General features: G+C 44.8%; 1 protein-coding gene across 3 annotated transcripts in view; it reads right to left on the bottom strand.

Moving 5' to 3' along the window:
• Positions 1-21,819, bottom strand: part of ALK (ALK receptor tyrosine kinase) — a 979,633-nt gene that overhangs the window by 508,649 nt on the left and 449,165 nt on the right. For all 3 annotated transcript variants that reach the window (XR_012422518.1, XM_065527229.2, XM_005576218.5), the window contains one exon: positions 1,766-1,930. Coding sequence is in view for 2 of the 3 variants with exons in the window: in XM_065527229.2 (XP_065383301.1) it covers positions 1,766-1,930 (165 nt within the window). In the remaining variant the exon portion in view is untranslated. The remainder of the gene's footprint in view (positions 1-1,765; positions 1,931-21,819) is intronic.

Genomic DNA, 21,819 nt, shown 5'->3' with positions numbered 1-21,819 from the left:
CAAATAAGTGATTCACACAACATGTAGGAGAGTGGTTACCTTGGAGGGTGAGGAAAAGTTTGTGATCTAGGTGGGGCAGAGGAAACCCCAAAAAGACTGATAATGTTCAGATTCTTCAGCTATTTGGCAGTGAGAATGCAAGTGTCGTTGGTTTTGTTGTAATCTCTAATCTAGGCATGCATATTATATCCACTTTTTGCTAAATTTCCTAGTAAAAATGTAAAATACACAGATACGTAGTCTCCATCTCAGATCTACTGAATCAGAATCTCAGGTTATGGGATTGAGGCAGTATTTTTCATAAGTTCTCCAGAAGAAATCTGATGTACTTTCTGGTTAAGAGCATTCACCTACACACATACACACACACACACACACTACAATACCTATCAAAATCCAGAAAAAGGCAGCTTAAAACATAAGTCAAGGTCAAGCAATCCCAAAAGAGTTATAAAAACAAAAAGTCAGCCCAGGAAAGTATCTAGAAAGGAAAGTCTCCTTTGGTTCTTTGATGACAAGGTAGAGGCTGAGGTGTAAGCCTGAGAGCATTAGTTGTTTTTGTACCACCTCCAATCTCCCTCATCAGCTTACCTGAGACCTGACCTGCTAGACTCCCTAGTAGCATGAGCCTGAGATGATCTCTGTCAAGAACCTGGCCACAGAGCACGCTCTGGTCCTGGTCTTGCTACAAAGACAGAAGCATGATGTGGTGGACAGTACCCTTGTCTAGGACTCATCACAGCAGGTATTTAGACCCAGACTCACATGTACGTGTTGTGTGATGTTGGGCAAGTCACTCACCCTCTCTGAGCACTAGTTTTCTTCTCTGCCCTGCCTCTCTCATTGAAATCCAATGAGATAGTGCAGGTGGGAGTGCTTTGCAGACTGAAAAAACTACCCTGAATGTCCAATAAGCTCATTGCCATTTCAGTTATTACTTCTTCCTAAAAGCCAGGAACATAGGCTTTCAATTCTGAGTCAGTAGAGTTTTCTGGGTTCAAGACATTGGGAGCCCTAAGATTTGGCTTGGTGAGACATAAAACTAGACCAGGGCTTACTGCCTCCATATCTCTCTCCAAGAAACTCAGCACAATTTAACAACTGCCCACTACTTTCCTCTGAGCCTACCTTTCCTAGGCCTGATAATAAAGAAGAGGACATTCATAAACAGCTCAGGGCCACAGAAAGCATCACACCAAGCAAACATGTCACTTAAGTATTTATGAATGGCTTTGAAACAAACATTTAAGCCAGTTCTACAATACCTTCCAAATTAGGATTGCCTGATTTGGCAGTAAAAATAAAAATGCAGGACACTCAATTACATTTGAATTGTTTTGTATAATTGGAATAGTTTTTAGTTTAAGTGTGTTCCAACTATTGCATGAGAAACACTTATACTAAAAAATCATTTGCTGTTCATCTGAAATTCAAATTTAATGAGGTATCTTGTATTTTATCTGGCAACCCAATTTCAAATACCGATCAGCTCTTTCTCTTACAGGGAAATCTGCATGGAGGAGAGTTATGAAACCCTACTTTTATTGCTTGTTAAAGAATAAAGGGTTGGGCTGAACTTGAGATGGGACTTGTCTTCCTCCCTTCCTTGCATGGCTAAAGAAGCCATGGAAAGGCACAGATATTAAAAGCAGGTTTCAAAGGAAACAGAGCAGAACAGGGGTGAAGTCTCATCATTTCAAACAGAAACAGGCATTTCAGCCTGGCTCTGACCCACCCACGACATCACCAGTGGTCTCTCCCTTACCTCTGGGCATCTCCTTAGAACGCTCTGCCTCAGGCCCATCCAGCAAGTCCATCTGGGAGGCCTCCTCGGAGGGAACACGGCGCCAGGACCAGCTCTGGTTCCTGAGGTCGTGCAGTGGAGGGGAATATTCCAGCTCACAGGGGAAGTCAAAGCTGCACTCCAGACCTGCAATAAGAGCCAAGGATCAGTGGAACAAACCATTTCCCAAATGTGGCTTTTCAGCCCCCTCCACTCCACACTAGGAGGCTGGCTTTCATCTCCTCCACACCCTTTGCCCTGTCCAGGGGAGATAAGTTGTCAATACCACAGGGCTCTGTATTGGTGAAAAGGGGCCTAAGAGAGTAAAATGCGCCCTTTCTGTAACTCATATTATGGGAGATGTTCTCAGAGAAGGCAGGTAAAAAGCAGAGCTAACTAACAGGTTGAATGGTGGGAAGCTCTGCATCTTGTGAAGTTACCTGAAGACACAGAGAGGGCCTGAGGGTGAGTGGGCAGAGCCTGCGCAAGCAACGCACAAGGCCTGAGTCCAAGTCTGGCACTGCTTTTACTAGCCCGGTGACTCCAAGCAAGAAAACTCACCTCTCTGTCCCTTAATTCCCTCACCTGTACATTGGGCTGATAATTACCACTCAAGTTGGCTGTAAGAACTGGTGGTAAAACACACTCTCTACAAATATCTAATGTATGCAGGGCTTACAACCTAGATGATGGGTCAGAGTAAACAGGCAACCTACAGAATGGGAGAAAATGTTTGCAATCTATCCACCCAACAAAGGGCTAATATCTAGTATCTACAAAGAGCTTAAACAAATTTACAAGAAAAACAACCCCATCAAAAAGTGGGCAAAAGATAAGAACAGACACTTCTCAAAAGAAGAGTTATGTGGCCAATAAACATATGAAAAAAAGCTCATCATCACGGGTCATTAGAGAAATGCAAATCAAAACCACAATGAGATGCCATCTCACACCAGTTAGAATGGTGATCTTTAAAAAGGAAACAACAGATGCTGGTGAGGCTGTGGAGAAATAGAAATAGAAACGCTTTTACACTGTTGGTGGGAGTGTAAATTAGTTCAACCATTGTGGAAGACAGGGTGGTGATTCCTCAAGGATCTAGAACCAGAAATACCATTTGACCCAGGAATCCCATTACTGGGTATATACCCAAAGGTTTATAAATTTTTCTCCTATACAGGCACATGCCTATATATGTTTATTACAGCACTGTTCACAATAGCAAAGACTTGGAACCAACCCAAATGCCCATCAATGATAGACTGGATAAAGAAAATGTGGCACATATACATCATGGAATATTATGCAGCTATAAAAAATGATGAGTTCATGTCCTTTGCAGGGACATGGATGTAGCTGGAAACCATCATTCTCAGCAAAGTAACACAGGAACAGAAAACCAAATACCGCATGTTCTCACTCATAAGTGGGAGGTGAAAAATGAGAACATGTGGACACAGGGAGAGAAACATCACACACCAGGGCCTGTCTGGGGGTGGGGGGATAGGGGAGGGATAGCATTAGGAGAAATAGCTAATGTAGATGACAGCTTGATGGGTGCAGCAAACCACCATGGCATGTGTATACCTATGTAACAAACCTGCACGTTCTGCACATGTATCCCAGAACTTAAAGTATTAAAAAAAAACCAAAAAACTCCAGATGGCCTGGGAACTTCAGGACGTTTTGCAGAGGAAGATAAGGCCTGCACAAAACCAGAGCAAACCAGAACCAGTGGCCCCTGTCACATTTAGATCATTAGCATATCATTATAATGTAAAAGTTCCCACCCATAGAAGAGAATCACTGCCACTTTCTGCACACGTGTTCTTGATCTGCACCTGTGTGTCTGAAGTTTTTCCCCACACAAGCTTACATAGCCTCTGACCCACGTCTAACCCTGTAACATTCCCCAGCTTCCCACTGCTCTGGGAGAAGCTGTCTTTAGAGCAAGTGCTCTCTCCGTTTCCATGCCTGGCCAGAAATACAACCTGCTTGCCCTTTTCCGTGAAAAAAGAAAAAATGCATAAATAAAAACAATTTAAAAACTTAGGGGATGGGTTGATAGGTGCAGCAAACCACCATGGTACACATATACCTATGTAACAAATCTACATGTTCTGCACTTGTACCTCAGAACTTAAATTTGAAAAAATAAAAAAAAAATAAAAAAATGTACTGCCTATGAAAAAATGGACCTGGTCCATATTGGATGCTCTGAAAAATGCTAGCCAGACCCTGTCCTTTCTGATTGATAAGAGAAAGGCCACAGGGAACTGCAGTTTCCTCATAGCCTGCTTTGCCAGCCCTATAATCTACCCTTCAATCTCCTGTCCAGAGAAGAGGGCCAAGGCGATGACAGTGAATCAGGGTTTATTTTCTCTTGGGGAGTGATTGGGGAGGGTCCCTGGGTAAGGAGAGAGAGAAAAGGGAGGCAGGAAGGGCCCATGCCCTGGGATGTTTTGTACTTTGTTGAGCTTCCCTAGGCAGACTCTTTCTGTCCAGTGATTCCACATTTGCCCCACTTTTAGGGTACATGGGCCACTCAGCTTTTCTTCCCCTTCCTTGCTCATTGTCTACTCTCCAAAGTGGCTGAAGAACTTTGCACATGGTGGGCTCTCAAAGCTGACTTATGGATTAATGGAAGATGCCAAGACACAAAACGTTCAACCACCTCTTACTTCATCCTCTCCCCAAAGCCATGGGCATAAGAAAAAAAGGGATAATGTGATAGATATTGGACAGACAATCTGAGGAATTCAGTTTGAGTCCAGGCTTGTCCAGTTACCTCTCATGTGTGAACTTTGGTTTTCTCATCTGCAAGACAAAGGGCTTATAGACTAGAAGATTCCAGGAACAAGCACCTGGTGAAAACTAGGCTGCAGCTCCATCTCTGCCACTGATTTGCTGGTGACCTTGAATAAGTCACTTAACCTCTCTGGGCCTCAAGTTCCTCAAATATAAAATCTAGACCAGATATTTTCTAAAGTTCCCGTTTGATTTGGCTTTTTAAAGATTCCAAAGTCCATGGCCTCAGAAGAGTTAAAATAGCTATTTTGATAATTCAATCTTTGTGACAGTGCTAATGGGTGCTACGTCCCAATTAGCATTTGTGCATTTTAACAGCTGCTTCTGAGGCTACTACTACCCCAGTCTCCAAGACAAGTCTGGTGTTGGAAATTTCAGAATACAGTGGAGGCAGATTCTAAGGCAGGCAGCTGGTCACTGGATTGTCTTCCAATGGGTGTCCACACCCATAGACAGCTGGCCCTGCTGCAGAGTTGGGAGCAAAATATTCATGTTAACACTAAGCAAACTAAGTGTAGGAGAAAAGAAAAAAAAATCCTTCAATTACACTTCTATTGAGTGTCTTTCTGCTCCTCAGTTGCTTTCCAGGAGCTGCCATCCTTCTGGCCCTAAGGTTAATACTCCTTGCCCTTTCACGATTCAGACAACTTGCCTTCATACTGGAAAGCTGAAATGGGTAGCTCTCACTTTGGGTTGATAGGCCACTTGCTCTACAGCTGGTGTTCAGGAACCACAGGCTGCCTTAATCTTCAAGATGTATTTGAAGACACCTGGTTTTCATAGCAGACTACAAAGAGAAAACTGGTCCAACAGTTTGTACTTTGCAACACCAAAGTGACATAGGAAGGATTAGCTATGAAACATGACTAATAAGGAGAGGCGTAGCCATGAAATGTAACTCCTCCGGGGAGGGTCAAAAAGACACATCCACATTGGTGGATGTTCACATCAGAGGAAGGGAGAGAAAGCCCCCAGCCACTCCCATCCCACATTGACAATTATCAGTGCCTTTCCCAAAGATTCAACTTCTGCAGCCATCCTCTATCTTGATTTTTCTCCTCCAATGAAAGATGACCTATTTCTATTCAAGACAGAGGTGAGGTGTGCCAACTGTCTGCGTTGTGTCCTGCCTGGCAAATGTGCCCTACATGTGTATTCAACAAACGGACAGTGGAATATACAATCCCAGCACCAAGCATATTAATTCTGGGATCTTTGAACGCTGGAGAATTTAAGTGTGATAATTGGCTGTGTTTGGGCCAGATCCTGCCTAGTAAAACAGGCTATGCAAATGTACCGAGATTATCAAATGAGTTCCTTCTATAATTCTCAGTCCGCAGCAACCTCCTTTTAGCTGTTAAAGCTGTACTTTCTAGCTTTAAATAGGAATGGAGTTAATATTACTAGTCATTTGGGTGAAACTGAATTGGGCTTTTCTACATTCTGATTTAATTTCTTATAAAATGTGGACACAGGTTTTTCTCTCTCAAACTAGCCTCAGTGCCTCTTGGGCAAAAATCCCTTGAGACTTGTCTAAAACACCAGGTTAAGTCTTATTTTCCTTGGGTCTTTTCCGAGGTTCTAGACCTAGTGTGCTTCTTGAATGTCTCTCCTTCACCCTCTTCCGACTCAGTGCCTGTTAGGTAGAGACTGTAGAATCTACTTTACAGGAGGGATTCAGAGGGGTCAGGGCTTCAGCACAGTGCTGAACCTTAAGCAACCCAACCACAGAGGCAGGTCCACACCCACCTAGGGGTAAGGGTGGGAAACTACATTCACTCAGCCCCTCCTGGCAGTCTTCCAGGCACTGTCCTGGGTGTTTTCCTTCCATCACTGTACCTCATCTTCAGAACAACACTGAGAAGTGGTTGGTTTCTTCTTCTCTCTATAGGTGAGGAAGCTGAGGTGTAAAAAGTTTTCTTGCCCCCAGATCAAAGGACTACCCAAGGCAGACCCAGAGAGTGACCTAGAACTGGATAATGCGGAATATCCAGTGTTGTTCGTCTCTCTCCCCCAGTTTCAGAATCTCAATTTAGCGCTGAAGATTAAATTACACAATAGATGAGAAACCTATGAAGTGTTTTATCTTGGTTATTCTCAGACCCAAAGCCTGCAAACTTTTCACATCTGAAAAGGCTTCTCCATGATAGGGGACAGATCTATATTTTCTCAATGTCAGGCCCATTTTGCAGAATGACTGTGACCTTCAGGAGGATCCAGAGATCTTGACCTTTTTTGTTTTGACCCAAGAGAATCTGACCATTGAAAAAGAGCATTGATAAAAAGACACACTTTCCAGGACCTGCCAATCACATACGTGAAATCACTGCCACCTACTTTCTTGTTGTTTCCATCATGGAAGAGAGGTAAGGTAATGGAACCTTCTGGAAAAGATCTGCCAGCTGAGAGGAGCGTCAAGTGCTGTGAAGGGAAAGGATTCTAGCAGAGCAGGGAGGATGGTTCTGGGCTTGGTCCCGCACAGAGCAGCTAAGACCCCAGCAGGTCCATTTCTGTCTCTAGGCCTGTTTCTCTGCATTTGAAAGATGAAAGAAATGGAGCATGTGTCCTCCATGGTGCCCTTCATCTCTGAAGGTCAGTGATTCTATAGGCTTACCCTGGGCCGACACAACCAAACCTACAGACCATTCAGCCTGCCTCTGCTGAGGAGCTGCTGCCCCTAAACAGGGACTTGTTGTTATCCCAAGAGACAGATTTCCTATGGAAGGAGATTAAATATACATCACACTCAATGGGGACTTGGTTTGCCTCTAGATTCTCAAAGAATTAAAAAGGAAAGCTTGGCTGGGTGCAGTGGCTCACACTTGTAATCCCAGCACTTTGGGAGGCCCAGGCAGGTGGATCACCTGAGGTCAAGAGTTAGAGATCAGCCTGACCAAAATGGAGAAACCCTGTCTCTACTAAAAATACAAAATTAGCCAGGTGTGGTGGCACATGCTTGTAATCCCAGCTACTCGGGAGGCTGAGGCAGGAGAATCTCTTGAACCTGGGAGGCTGAGGTTGCAGTGAGCCGAGACCCCCACCATTGTACTCCAGCCTGGGCAACAAGAGCTAAACTCCGTCTCAAAAAAAAAAAAAAAAAGGGAAAGCTCATGTAAGTTTTGCACATAATGGTTGCAGGATGAACAAGTGAGTATGTGTGCACACACCGGCACATGTGTGTGTGTGTTCATACATTTTTATGATTTGATACTCACTTCCTGAAATCTCCCAGTGCATGAATCACATTTTAAAGACTGAATTCATTAACAGTTAGCTTCTAGACATCGTTTTAGTATGAAGCACAGCCACTTGGAAGAATGTTATGGTAACTATCAGAAAACCACAGGGGTGACCCTGCCCGAAGACATACCCAGTCTCCCTTATCAAAACCCCCTGGCTGTAGAAGAGTTGTCAATGACCACCCACCTTGAACACTCTGAACTTGAGGGTGGAAATGTAGCCTCTAGGAATGTGTGAGACTCCCAAAGCAGTCAAGCCCAAGGCCTGTGCCTAGGAAGCCCAGCATTTGTTACTCAGGCAGAGATGGGGGCCTTCCAACCAGGGCCATGTGCCAGGCCAAGACACTCAAGGAGATTGCATGTAGGTTCCAGCTATTCTCCATACCACCACAAAAGGGGAATAGGGAGCTTGGTGCATTTTGGACACTTGGGTCTCCTCTTGAGTGGGCTTAGAATATCAAACAATCCTCCTTTGCATCCAGACTGACCTCAGATTTCCCCAGAATCCCTTGGAGCAAGGCCCTTTATGCCTCCTTAACCTGAGCCTGTTAACCAAGAGACTAGTTTTCTAAATCCTACTAGTTTTCTAAATCACCTTGGGTCAGTTTCAAGGTAGGGGACCAGCAGCTCCCGTTAGTTTTAAAGACATCCCCTCCAACACTGCCCAGTTTCCAGGTGAATGTAGGGTGGCAGGCCTTAAAGGGCAGCCCCCCAGGGCAGGTCCACATCAGCCCCTTGTATGAGGCCTCACAGCCTCAGGTCACTGTGAGCCTTGGAAACAAATACTGCAGAATGAAAAGAAAAGTCATAAAAAAGAGAAGAACGCCATGCCCATCAATTCCATGACACTTCATCCTTCTTGATTTTGTCTCTTATTATGAAGTAAAGCTGGAGGTCTTACTTACTTTCTTGTTCCTGGCAACGCATGCTGTAGTGTGCATAGAAGAGCCCCAAGCCCTATGGAGAGGACTTCTGTGAAGGTGTGTGGGAAGTGTATTCATAAGTAATAACACTCGCCAAGGGCTCACTGGGGCTGGTCACCATGCCAGGCACCTGACATGATCATCTTATTTAATCCCTTTGAAGTAGGCAGGATTCTTATCTCCATTCAACAGATGAAGGCATTGGAGCTCAGAGAAGTGAAGTCACATCTGATGTTACTCAGATAGGAAGGGACTCGGTGGTCTTTTACTGATGTGCTTCCTTCCTGTGAGTCCTGAGTCCCTTTCAGTAGGTCACAAACAGGATTGCCAATAGAAAAGGCAGCAGACATAGCTCCCCTCATGCAGAGCCACAGACATGGACATGTCTGCGGCTGCAGTGAGGCAGGAAACAATGTACGAGCTCCACAAGTGAGGCAGAGCTGACAGTGTCTGACTCTGCAAGTACCACCTAAAGGCAATGCCAACCTTACTGTGGTGCCACAAAATACTAAAGAAATGGTCATGGTCATATGCCATCACCTCCTTCATACTGACAACTGAAATACTATTTCTCAGGATGGACAGGAGGCTGTGCTCAAAAAATGGCATGGTATGCAAATTCTGAATCAGCCAGTGTGCTGATTTAGAATGCCAACACTCTTCTGGATGGCCACACTTCACACTACAATATATAGGCTCTGCAAGTGAGGCAGGAAAGGACCTGGGCCCAGAGAGGGACAGGCAGGGCAAAGTCGGGGGCACGACAGGAGCCAGAGTGTCTTTGCTGTCTTGAAGGCTCTGATACGACCTATAAAGTTGGGCCTGGGATGCCCTAGGTGAGGACTGAGTCAGAGGACACATCACCAAGATCTAAGTCAGACTCTCAGTGGGCGTATGGCTCAGGAAGCCAAAACCACAAGCACAATAAAGCCCAGGGCTTAAAGTTCCCATCTAGGTTTCTTGATTGTATTAGTCTGTTCTCATGCTGCTAACAAAGACATACCCAAGACTAGGTAATTTATAAAGAAAAAGAGGCTTAATGAACTCACAATTCCACATGGCTGGGGAAGCCTCACAATCATGGCAGAAAGTGAAAGAGGAGAAATGCACATCTCACATGGCAGCAGGCAAGAGAGTGTGTGCAGGGGAACTGTCCTTTATAAAACTATCAGATCTCATGAGACTTACTCACTATCATGAGAACAGCACAGGAAAAACCTGCCCCCATGATTCAATTACCTCCCACCGGATCCCTCCCATGACATGTAGGGATTACGGGAGCTACAATTCAAGATGCGATTTGTATGGGAACACGGTCAAGCCATATCACTGATGTCTTCCAGAATATGTGCTGTGTTTCTTGGGTCTGATTGGGATCCCAGTTTAGAAAACTGAGGGTGGGTGGGCAAAGTTTCTGTGGCCATTAGGATGTATCTGTTTTCAGAAGGGGCCTATAAGAGTTCATTTAACTGAATACTTGGTCAATGGGATCTGCGTCTGAAAACAGAATTATCAGGTTTGCCACTCACTTAAAATGACAATATGATTGTGATTTTGTGTTGGGGTTATTTTCCCGCTAAAAATGCTTTCCTGTCTCCAGTTATCTTGACTTGATGTCTAACTACTGGGATACAGAGCCTGACGCTGGGCCTGACTGTCCTCACTTGTTGAATGGTGATGTCTGTGATACCAATCAGCCGTACAATCTTTCCCCGTACGTCTATGGCCATATGTCTTATACATCAAGTGACCTTAATATCATCATGATTGATTCACAGGAATAGAGCACAAGACTTGAGATTCGACTCCAATTCTGCCGTTGTCAGCTCTGTAATATGGGACACTGTTTGTGCTAAGTCTCGTTCAGGTCATCTCAGTGAGAAGCCTCACTTTCCAGAACTGCTGAAAGGGTTTAAGATGATGAGGCATGTGCTTAGAATGGAGAATTCCCAAAGCACATTGGCTGATTCCAAATTTGCTTACCATGCCTTTTGTGAACACAGCTTCCTGTTCATCCTGAGAAATAGTATTCTGAGAAATTGTCAGTCTGAAGCAGGTGATGGCACATGACCATGACCATTTCTTTAGTATTTTGTTGTACCAAAGTAAGGCTGGCATTGCCTTTAGGTGATATTTGCAGTCAGAGGCTGTTAGAACTTTAAGCAACATTTGAGGTCAACCATTTCTCTATTTGAGAGGTGAAAAAAACAAGACCCAGGCAAAGGAAAATACTGACTTAGGGCCATGCCACTGATTAATGAGTCCTTCACACACAGTGTGGAGGGCATTTCTCCTGGCTGCAGAAGTCTTTCTGAATGTCACCACTTTGGGGAGCACCAGACGGGAGCTGGGCAGAAGTACTGAACCACCACCTGTCACGCATCCTCAGGCTTTCTTACTGGCCCCTCCAGCTGAAGCTGGTTTTCTTCATGGCATAGGAAAATGCCAATGTATTCCTGACAAGTCTGGTTAAGTGTCTTCAGTAAAGAACCATATGAAACATCATGCATACATGGCAATTATCTTACAGCTGGCCTTTAGAGAGATCTACACGTAACGCTACATTTCATTAAATGGAACCCCAGAAATCAGCATTCTTAAAACACTGTCAGTCCTTAAAGACTGTACCCAGCTCAAGGGACTCTCTCAGTGGCCACTAACCCTGAGGCACACGGAGGGTCTTCTTTGGTCAAGGGATTCATCAGAATGTCCCAGCTGTAGGCCTTCAGAGTCATGAGGGACCTTGGAGACCTCTGAGAGGAAGGAAAAGGCTGGAGAATGATGGGGATCATGAAAGAACGCACAGCGGCTGGTTGCAAGGCTGGTACTAAAATTCTGTTTCTAATCCTGATTGTTATTATTATAATTATTCAAAGCTGTGCCTGACAAATAGACAAAACAATACCTTAAACAAGTAGAAAAATTCTGAAAAATCCACACTATTTTTTCTGGAATAAATTAGCAAAACCATATATGGCTAGGTTTCAAATATCTCCCAATGATCAGATGGCTCAACTCACCTCCAATAAAGCTTTTTGGGTTGTCTCCTCCTGCATGTACTCTTCTGCCAACAAGCTGCTTTTTGATGGTTGCTGGAAGCTCCCTGCTGGTGAGCATGTCTGTTCTCAGGCCAGGAGCCACAGTGAGAACAGGGTGAGGGAAAGCATGGGGCCAGAAGCAAAGGGGAAAGTTCACTAGAGAATTCTTAGGAAGCCTCCCAGCTCCAGGCCCGTCAGCCTTGTGCTTGGGGCAATTCATTTAACCCCTTGAGTCTTGGTTTTCTCATGGATAAACAAGAGAGAATTATCACACTAATTATGCTGATAAAAATAATATAAATACCTGTAATCCCAGCACTTTGAGAGGCCAAGGCGGACAGATCACTTGAGGTCAGGAGTTCGAGATCAGCCTAGCCAACATAGTGAAACCCCGTCTCCACTAAAAATACAAAAATTAGCCAAGCATAGTGGCGGGCGCCTGTCATCTCAGCCACTCAGGAGGCTGAGGCAGGAGAATCGCTTGAACTCGGGGAGGCAGAGGTTGCAGTGAGCCAAGACTGTACCACTACACCCCGGCCTGGGTGCCAGAGTGAGATTCCGTCTCAAAAACAAAAAAAAAAGAAAAGAAAAAAACATCTATCTGCTGTGAAGATCATATGAGGTAATGAATGTGGCCATGCTTTAGAAACCCTGAGATACCACATATTAATAGATGGATGTTCTCATCATCTTGGCCTGTGATGCAGACATAGCACTGTGTCTTCTTCCTGTGCCTCAGATCTACCACCAGGAACCTGGGGATGAACTGACCTGACTTGACCTTGGAGGACCCAGGGAGAAGCAGGCTAGAACAGAGATCCTTCTGTCCTTGCCCTATTTTATATCAACCTCTCAGGGGGATGGGAGAGGCACCAGGGTGTCTGGGGAGGCATTGCATGGAGTAACTAGAAGCACAGATCCTGCATGAGGTCAGGCTCCCAAGTTGGAAATTTGGCTGTGCCATTACTAGCTCCACGTGTCAGAGAAAATTATTTAATCTTTTTGTGCCTCAATTTTTTCAACTGCAAAATAAGAATTAAAGCAGGGACCACCTCCTGGAATTGTGAGGAGGGTGAAATGCAATAGTATACGTTGAGTGCCCTGCATGGTGACTTGCACACAGTTTGGCCTTATTTAATGATGGGTGTCATTGCTGTTACTCATTTTTTTTTTTTTGGAGACAGAGTCTCACTCTGTTGCCCAGGCTGGAGTGCTGTGGCGCAATCTTGGCTCACTGCAAGCTCCACCTCCCGGGTTCACACCATTCTCCTGCTTCAGCCTCCCAAGTAGCTGGGACTACAGGTGCCTGCCACCACGCCCAGCTAATTTTTTGTATTTTTAATAGAGACAGGGTTTCATCATGTTAGCCAGGATGGTCTCGATCTCCTGACCTTGTGATCTGCCCACCTTGGCCTCCCGAAGTGCTGGGATTACAGGTGTGAGCCACCGTGCCCAGCCATTGCTGTTACTCTTTAAGTGTCTCCAGGAGTCAGCAATGGCAGAGAGGATATAAGAGGGAGTATATCCAGCACAGCAGGAAGAAAACTTTGTTTCAAGCCCCGTTGCAGTTGGAAGCGTAAAAGGAGAAGGGGTGATGGAGAAACGTGTGCTCCTCTCTCAAACTTTCCTTTGTGACGGCTGATTGAGCTTGCCTGTGGAAGACCTCAAGTGAGATGACCTGGGTTCTAGCTCTGGCACTGTGACATAACTTCATACAAGTCACTTAAGCTTTCCAGACCTCAGTGTCCTCATCCATAAAATGGAGTGGGGGAATAAAATGATTCTCCGGGCTCTTCCATTTCTACCATGCTAAGAATAATTGCCCCTTTGGGCAGGTGGCCAAAATAAGCTGCCTAACTTCACTCTAGCCAGCTGGTCAGTAGAAACCCAGGGGGCCTGACTTCCAGCCCAGGCTTAGACGATTAGGGACTGTGGCTCCCCCTTTCTGGATTATCTCCTTAAGGGGTACTTGGCTCACCAGTCACCTTCGTTATTAATCCACCAGCTGCCATCAACATCTGGTCACTTGCTTCATAACACTAAGTACCCAACCTGGCCCCTACCCGCTCTGCCCACAACCACTGTTCATTTGTCATAGAGCCCCAGAACTTGAAATCATTCACTTCCTTTTCACCAGCCTGCTCCCTGGAATGCATCTTGGGAACCAATCACCCAATTCAAGACATCTGTTTAGCTCACTTATAATCAAGCTGCCGAGAAGAAGGGCCAAGTCTCCTTCCATCAATCAATTACATGAACACAGCCTCGGATGGCAGTGTGTGCGCACACGTGCACACTGCAGTGGGAGATACACATGGAAAGTTGAATTCTTATTTCTCTTATCTGTGACCATTACTATGTTACAGATAGAAAAACATGGCTCTGCTCTTAATCACAGAACAGAAAATTGAAAATAAATTCTTAAGTCAACTAGCTTAGCTTCTTCATTTTATAGATGGGAAAATTAAGGCTCAGGAGAGTGAAGGGACTTGGTCAAAGTGGCATGGCCTAGGGTCTGGAGCAGGAAGAGAGTTGAGACCAGAACCCAGAGTGGACTTCCAATTCAGTTCTCTGCTTGCAATTTCCAGGAAACACTCATGCAGAATATGTGTATGTGTGTTGGGTAAGAAAGTCTAACAGAATGACGCAGGCTCCAGAGGGCATGGTGAAATCCTTAGCAGTTTGTACCATTTTTCAATACATCTGTCTAAACGGGCTTATTCCTGAAACCAGAGTTGGAGATGAACTCTGAGCAACGTGGCATCCATGACAATAGGAGAAGGCCTGGTGGTTAAGGGAGACCTCAGAATATGCAGATAGACCTCCCCACTTACTCTGCTGTCTCTAAAGAGACAGGACTTGCTGGGTGTTAATGTGAACATGCGGTTCCATTCCTCCCTGTTTTCACACACAGGAAGGTACCAGGCTGGCCGAGCACAGACCTTCTACCCTTCAGGGACTCCCAGTCCAGTTGGGGGATGAACTTGCCCACACCTAACTCTAAGAGGCCTCGGGGAAAACAGAACATGGGAGGCTCTTTGCCTGGGAGGACCGAAGGTTCACAGAAAGAGCAACTGCTGGGCTACATCTTGAAGGATGAAACACTTTCAACAGATATTAAGGGTTTGTCTAGGAAGTTTGCTAAGAACAGAGGAGAAGATAAGGTTATTCTAGGCAGGTGAAGAACTGATATTGCTTAATTCGCTATAGGTGTATAAATGTTGAAGCTGAACTGCATGAATTAAATCCCAGCTCAAATACTAGTGTGATTAAAGGCAAAATGCTTTCAAGTTCCAGAGGGCAAAACTAGGAACTTAAAAGAGTTTTAAGCCAGAGCCTTAGAGCAAATGGAGCCACGCCACCAAAACCCACCTTTTGCTGTGCACTGGGCACATTCAGATCTGTCATCATATCCTCACAATAATGCTGTCACTTGGTAATCCTGATCACTTCCACTTTAAAGATGACATAGAGAACCAAAAGGAGTAGGTAGTGGCTGAAAGTAATACAACTCACAAGAATCAGAGCTGGGAATTCATTCCATGTCTCAGATCCCCAAGATGAGTTTTCCCCACTGTGGTTCTATGTGTTGCTTTCAGGCCGAGGCTGGAAGACCTTTTGTTGGGATGTTACAGAGGAGATTGATTGATTGATTGATTGATTGATTTACTTTTTGAGATGGAGTTTCGCTCTGTAACCCAGGCTGGAGTGCAATAGTGCAGTCTCAGCTCACAGCAACCTCCACCTCCTGGGTTCAAGCATTTATCGTGCCTCAGCCTCCCAAGCAGCTGGGATTACAGGTGCCTGCCACCACATTCCCAGTTAATTTTTTGTAGTTTTAATAGAGATGGGGTTTCAGCATATTGGCCAGGCTGGTCTGGAACTCCTGACCTCAGGTGATCCACCCGCCTCGGCCTCCGAAACTGCTGGGATTACAGGCATGAATCACTGCGCCCGGCCCAGAGAAGATTTAAATAGGCAATGTAGAGGCGAGTTAAAGCCCTAGGATAACCAGACCTAGTTCTTCAGTCCAGTGAACACCCTCACCAGAATCCTGATTTTTAAGGTGCTCTCCAAGTGGCTATAAGGCAACTAGACTGAGTGTGGCCATGTGTTCATCCACACCAGCAAGGCACTGACCCCACACCGAGGCAATCCGTGGGGCAGCAAAACTCTACTGGGCTCATGCAAACCCAAGGTATTCAAGGGATGAGGTGTGCAAAGCAACAGATGGGACTGAAATGTGAGAAAATATTTTGTGAGCCCTCTTATTGAGAAGAAAATGAACCCTTGCCTCTATGGTAGAGAGGTTAGGCAGGGGCTCTGCCAAGCAGATGGCCTGGGTTTGAATCTCAGCTTTGCCACTAGTCCTGGGGCGATCACTAACCTCTCTAGGCCTCTGTTTCCTCATCCTACAGATGTGGCTATTTGATCAGACCACAGAAGGCCCTGACAGCTCACAATTTCTATGAACTTCTCATAGACCAAATTATTCTAGTCATCTACCCAAATGGGCTGGTTCAAGTCCTGTGAATCGGAGCTCTCTTCTGACACAAAGTTTTGCGCCTGAGCTCTCAACAAAACATTTTAAGACGATTTTCTCTTATTTTTCTCACTCTTGATCAGTCCTTTTCCTGAACACGTTTTGGACACATGTCTTTCTAGGTTGGTTAGAAGTGCTCTGTATACGATATCTCAGATGTCCCACAGCTGTCAAAAGAGAAATTCCTCAGCTCACTCATGTCTGCTGAGTATGCTTTTTTAGGTTAAGAAAAGAAAAAAAACAAGCCTGCTCAAAGTAGTTAAAATCACAGCTTTGAATCCTCAACCAAAGTCAGTCCAGCCCATCAACTGTTCTCCCCTTAGACACATTTCTTTCCTGAAACTGATTAATATGACTAGAAATGAGAGGGCTGGTGGGAATGTCCCTGCCCTTTAATAAAACAGAGAACTTCGGGGGCTGGAAAGCTGGAGGTTGGGAATTGGGAGACCTCAGTTTGCTCCTCGTTTGTGCCTGAACTGCTGAGCAGACATCGCAATTACCTCTAGTGAGTACACAATGAGTACAAAACATGAGAGAAGTACCAGGGGTGCAAAAGGAAACAAGATGTGAATTCCTGGACGTCTAAATGCTTCAAGTCTAGGAAGAGTGATAATGCAGGACCACAAATAACTAAGACACAAGGAAAAGTGTGACATCAGAGGCACCGAGTAGCAGGGAGACACATAAAAATTTTCTCCATGAGAATATGGGGATAAAGTGAGGTCCACAACCTCCCAGACTGTTCTAATTTGGGGCTATAGTGTGGTCACCAGCTGCTGGTGGTGAATACTTGCTATATGGTATCCAAAAGGAAGCTCTATTAAATCCAACAGCCATGTCATGTCTGCTAAAACTGAGTAAACCTTCCTATTAGGTAATGATGGTTCGTCAGACCCAGAGAGAGATTCTGCCTCCACAGAACTGACTGGAGTGTTGGGGGTACCACACATACATACAACATTCCTTCATTTAAAAATTCCTCACTTCCTTGGCTTTGGTGTTGATATGGTTTGGCTGTGTCCCCACCCAAATCTCATCTTGAACTGTAGCTCTCATAATTCCCATGTGCCATGGGAGGGACCCTGTGTGAGGTAACTGAATCATGGGGGCAGGTCTTCCCCATGCTGTTCTTGTGATAGTGAATAGTCTCATGAGATCTGATGGTTTTATAATGTGGAATTCCCCTGCACACACTCTCTTTGTCTGCCACCATGTAAGATGTGGTTTTGCTCCTCCTTGCCTTCTGCCATGATTGTGAGGCCTCCCCAGCCATGTGAAACTGTGAGTCAATTAAACTTCTTGCCTTTATAAATTACCCAGTCTCAGGTTTGTCTTTATTGGCAGCATGAGGACAGACTAACACAGGTGACTATACCATCTCCTGGTTCTCCTCCTCTCTCCCATTTCTTCATCTCTCTCTGTTTCATGCTCCTTTTCCTCTGCTTACCTCTCAAACGAAACATCCTGGATCTCCTCTGGGTCTTCAACCTCCAATTACCAGCTTTGACCTCCATCTGTGTGTGTGTGTGTGTGTGACATGGAGTCTCATTCTGTCACCCAGGCTGGCATGCAGAGGCACACTCTCATCTCAATGCAACCTCTGCCTCCCGGGGTCAAGCGATTTTCCTACCTCAGCCTTCCAAGTAGCTGGGGCTACAGGCACATGTGCACCCAGCTAATTTTTGTATTTTTAGTAGACATAGGTTTTCACCATGTTAGCCAGGTTGCTCTTCTTGAACCCCTGACCTCAGGTGATCCACCTACTTGGCCTCCCAAAGTGCTGGGATTACAGGTGTGAGCAACTGTGTTGGCCTCAATCTCAGTCTTGCTGCTAATAACTCTCCATCCACTTCTCTCCTCAAAGCCAAGACCTGGGTTTACAGCTTTGTACTGGCCATCTTCACCTGGCTGTCCTAAGGCATTTCAAATGTAACTTGATTACAGTGGATCTCACCATATTTCCTCCTCCCACTAGATATCTTGGTCAATATCTTTCCTTGCCAAATGTTTCTCTTCTCTGTTCCAGTCAATGACATCTTCATCCACTCAGTTACTCAAGGTGGATTCTCCTGAATAGGAAACCAAGTGATGCTCACCTTATATCCAGAATCTCTTCCAGATTCCCCTCCTTCCCTGTCTTTCCCACCCTATGCCTCATGTGTAGGACCATGCCCAAATCCTGAGCATATGCAGAGTAACTGTCTCTCCAGCCTCACCCCAGGTCCTCTACAGCCTGTGCCACAGAGCTTGACCTGTTCCCAAACACGCCTTTGCACATGCATCCCTTTTGTCCAGAACACTCTTCTCATGACTCTCCATTTCCCTAGAGTCCAAGGTCCAGTTCTGCTGCCCTAGTCTCCAAAACATCTCCCTTCTTGAGTCCTCTACAGACCTGGTCCTCCCTCCTCTGTGTTCCTGGGCCTCTGATACTGCATTTGTCAAAGAGCAGGCATGCTTACCTCTTCCTCCAGAGCTCCTTGAGGGAAGCAAACATGCCCTATTTGTCTTTATCATTGACATGCCTAGAGCACAACCAAGCGTACACTTGGCACTCCACGACTGTTGACATCCCTTCTCCCGTTCTCTGTGTTGGTGGAGACATGCTAAGGGGGAAATGATGCAGGCAGGGTGGGGGTGCAAGAGGGCCTCCGAAGGGGGAAGTCAAGACTGAAGCAAGCACTAGGGAGCCATCTTCCCAGGGGTGAGAGCCAAACCCATGTGAACAGGAAAAAGAATAAATGAAAAGGCGATCAGACAGCCAAGGGCGACCCCTCCTACTTTTGTGTCTTTCTCTCTCTTTCCTTGTGTGTCTCTCTCTGTCTCTGTCCCCTCATCATCTGTTTCCCTTTGTCAGTGTCTTTCCTGCTCTGTCTGTGAAAAGTGTTTTAAATGGATCTTTTCTGACTTGTTTTTCTCACCTTTGTGTCACATGGTCATTCATTCTCTTACTATCTTTTATTCTGACTTTTTGTCTTTCTGCATATCCTTACTCAACTTGCCACCAACAGAGATAAATTGTTCATATTTATTGGAATGTTTTTATGTGTCTTTGTTTTAAAGGGATATGACCAAGAGGAGCATTTTAAACATGCCTCTCCTCGAAACACCTAAGCCAACTCCTTTTTATTGAATTTCCATGGATTGAGTACACTGGCTCCCAGTAGGTCAGGGCCCTCAAAGTGATAGCCGGTCCCTGATCCTTGGTCTTGTGTGACTGCCAGCATTACTGTCCCCTTTGGGACTCAGCCTTTGTGGTGAATGCATGCAGAGGTCTTTTGTTTACCAAGCTTGTAGATGAAAATACAGAGGCATAAGCTAGGAAAGAGCTTGACACCCTAGCTCAGTGAGCAAGGTTAGGAAGAGAACACAAAAAGACCTGGCCTGGCAGGGGCAGAGGAGTTGGTAAGGAAGCTTTCAGCCCTGACAACAGTCCACAAGGGAGCTGCTTTTCACTGACACCAGTGCTCCTGAGGACCAGAATGGCTGATCACAGCCAGCCACATTAAATACGTAATTTCAGAAATGCAATCAAACTGACTTCCTGCCAGAGATATGAAGCAAATCCCATACAGAGCCGGAGGCCCTTTGTGTTTTCCATTTTTGATTCTGTGTTAGGCTGATTTTTTTTTTTTTTTTTTTTTTGAGAGAGAGATATTTAATTTACCTAGTCTTTTCAATCAAAGAAATTGATACATTAACAGGATGGGTAGTGATGGTGGCAGTGGCAGGGAAAGTAATTAAAAAATCTAATTTTTCTTTCTAAAAGCACCAGCCCCTGAATTGGATAGATCCCCTTGGACTGGAAAGCAGACAAAGTTTGAATAGAACTTTTATTCAAATCTAACAATTATTTTGTTGTGCTTAGATGCTGGGATGTTGGGAAGAATATTTTCTTTCCCAGGAGCCAATGTTCTGGACATTAGGGGGCTGGATCAGTTTCTTAGGGCAGTCAAAACAAAGTACCATCAACTGGGTGGCTTAAAATAATGGGTGGCTTAAAATAATCGGTCATAACAAAGTACCATCAACTGGGTGGCTTAAAAAAACTTCTTTTCTCACAGTTTTGGAGGCCAAAAATTCAAAGTTAACATGTAGGCAGGGCCATGCTCTCCCTGAAGCACTAAAGAAGAATTTGTTCCTTCCTCTTAGCTCCCAGTGCTGCCTGCGATCCTTGGTGTTCCTTGGCTTGTAGACACATCACTCTAATCTCTGACTCCATAGCCACATGGTGTGCACCCTATATATGCCTGTGTTTTCTCTTCTTATAAGGACACCAATCATAATGGATTAAGGCCCATCCTAATCCAGTATGGTCTCATTTTTATTTGATTACAAAGACTCTATTTCCAAATAAGGTCACATTCGCAGGTACTAGGGCATTAGAACTTTAACATAATGTTGTGGGGAGACACAAGTCAATCCATACAGGGACCATAGTCTGGGATGGGGAGGGAGGGATGGTAGAGAAGACAAGACTACCTACAGTGCCAAGAGGATTCCACTGATGGTTAGAACGGGTTGAATTACTTGGCCTGCCTGGGATAGTCTCCATTTGGTGATATCAAGTCTTGGTCCCATAGCTACCCAAGGTCTTAGACATCAGATTGATCATTCAGCTAAACACCAGGTCATCCAGGAAGTGGGCATGCTCTCCAGGCAGGGAAAGCTCATCTTTGAAATAACTTTGTGACATGATAGAAAGAGCACTCAGAGAGTCAGAAAGTCTAGGTTCTTTCTTTTCTAACGGCTCACCTACTCCGTAAATTGAAAGCACATTAATAAACTCCTTTGACCCTCAATGTGTATTTCCATAAAAATAAAACATAAAATAATTTTCATCTACTGCAATTTTATAATACAACTTAAATGAGAAAAGTGGGTGAAAAGAGTTTTGCAATGTATCATGTTTTGTTTTATTATTTTTTTTTAAATAAATGAAAAGTCCCTTTCTCCTGCTCATATGGGCAGAACCTTTCGTTGTTCGATTTAAAAAGTTGATGTGATTCTTCCCATACCCAGAGTGGGCAAATATGACTTAAAGTTGGAAAGGATACCATCTGTCTCTGTGGCTCTAAAACTCAAGGTGATCAAAACTGCCTTTCAAAACCCCCAGTGGCCTTAATCTTTTAGCATCTGGTGCTACCTGATGGAACAGATTTTTATCTGGGTAGGTAGTTAGAGCCTAATCCTTTAGCCAAGCCTATAAATAAGTCTAAAGGCATTAGAGCTGAGGATAAAAAGAAAAATAAAGTCTTTCTTTAGACGTCCTCCCTCTCAAAGCCTTAGGGGAGGAATGTGCAGCCCTCTGCTCGCTGATGATGAAATTAGTGGGCGTTCGTCATTCAACACAAAGGCGAGAAAGGACTGGAATCTGATGTCAAAAGCCATAGAAGAGAATATATTTCACACAGCATGGCAGGCCCCAACGCAAATTAGAAGAAATATGGGGAGGCTTCAAAAAGGTAGGTCAAACTTTTTCCTCAAG

Source organism: Macaca fascicularis, chromosome 13 (assembly GCF_037993035.2).
Source record: "Macaca fascicularis isolate 582-1 chromosome 13, T2T-MFA8v1.1".
NCBI lineage: Eukaryota > Metazoa > Chordata > Mammalia > Primates > Cercopithecidae > Macaca > Macaca fascicularis.
Note: the sequence above shows the minus strand (reverse complement) of the source record. Positions and strands in the feature narration are given on the sequence as shown.